The 840-nt window shown below is 62.4% G+C and overlaps 1 protein-coding gene across 1 annotated transcript in view; it reads left to right on the top strand.

The window, feature by feature from the left end:
• Positions 1-840, top strand: part of VSTM2L (V-set and transmembrane domain containing 2 like) — a 10,781-nt gene that overhangs the window by 3,995 nt on the left and 5,946 nt on the right. The window contains exon 3 of the mRNA XM_009893525.1: positions 763-834. Coding sequence (XP_009891827.1) covers positions 763-834 — 72 coding nt within the window. The remainder of the gene's footprint in view (positions 1-762; positions 835-840) is intronic.

The raw sequence follows: 840 nt of genomic DNA on the forward strand, positions 1-840 counted from the left end.
GCCATGACGTGTGGCACCGGCTACCTCTCAGCAGCCCATGGCGTGCAGGGTGGCCGAATGCAGCCGCTCACCTGTGCTCACGTGTGCACGCGTGTGCTCACGTGTGCACGCGTGTGAACGCACTGACTGCCCTCCTCGCCCCCCGGCTGCGTCGGCTCAGCCCATCGGAGGGGTCGGTGACGGAGCCCCCATCCCCAGGCTGCTGCCCACATTTCGGCACTGCCTTTCGGGCCGGGAGTTTGCGGCTCTTTGGTTGTGGCTCCCAGCCCCATTTCTAAACATCATAAAATCTTCAGCTAACAAATGCAGCGGCAAGTAGAAAAATGGCCTTTGCCATCCAGTGTGATTATAGGGAACAGAGCCAGGGGCCTCGGGGCGGGTTATAAATCTGATTTATTGACCCAGCCCAACAGCAGCCGCAGCTCTGGCTAGTGAGTAAGTCTTAAATTTCATTGGGTGATAAATACTGAGAGCGAATCAATTTGGTAGAAAAGCTAATTAGCCGGCGTGGTTCCGCATCGATCTCGGAGCCCCGCGCAGCCGGGTGCGTGCCGGGGACTCCATCATCCCACGGTCCGGGGCTGGGGCCGGGGTCCCCCCGTGATGACTGCCTGGCTTTGTCCACCTTCGCCATGTCCTCCCCAGCACGTGGCTGGGGCACGGCGTGGTGGCACACTGTCAGGGGTGGCACTGACCCAGGTGTCTGGGGGGCAGGGGGGTCCCGGGGGCTGCCTGACCTCCTCCCCGTCTACCCCATTACAGGTGGTGAAGGTGGTCGGCAGCAACATCTCCCACAAGCTGCGGCTGTCACGGGGGAAGCCGGCGGGCGAGGGGGCGGAC

The sequence above is a fragment of the Charadrius vociferus genome, unplaced genomic scaffold, assembly GCF_000708025.1.
Source record: "Charadrius vociferus isolate BGI_N301 unplaced genomic scaffold, ASM70802v2 scaffold259, whole genome shotgun sequence".
Classification (NCBI taxonomy): Eukaryota; Metazoa; Chordata; class Aves; order Charadriiformes; family Charadriidae; genus Charadrius; species Charadrius vociferus.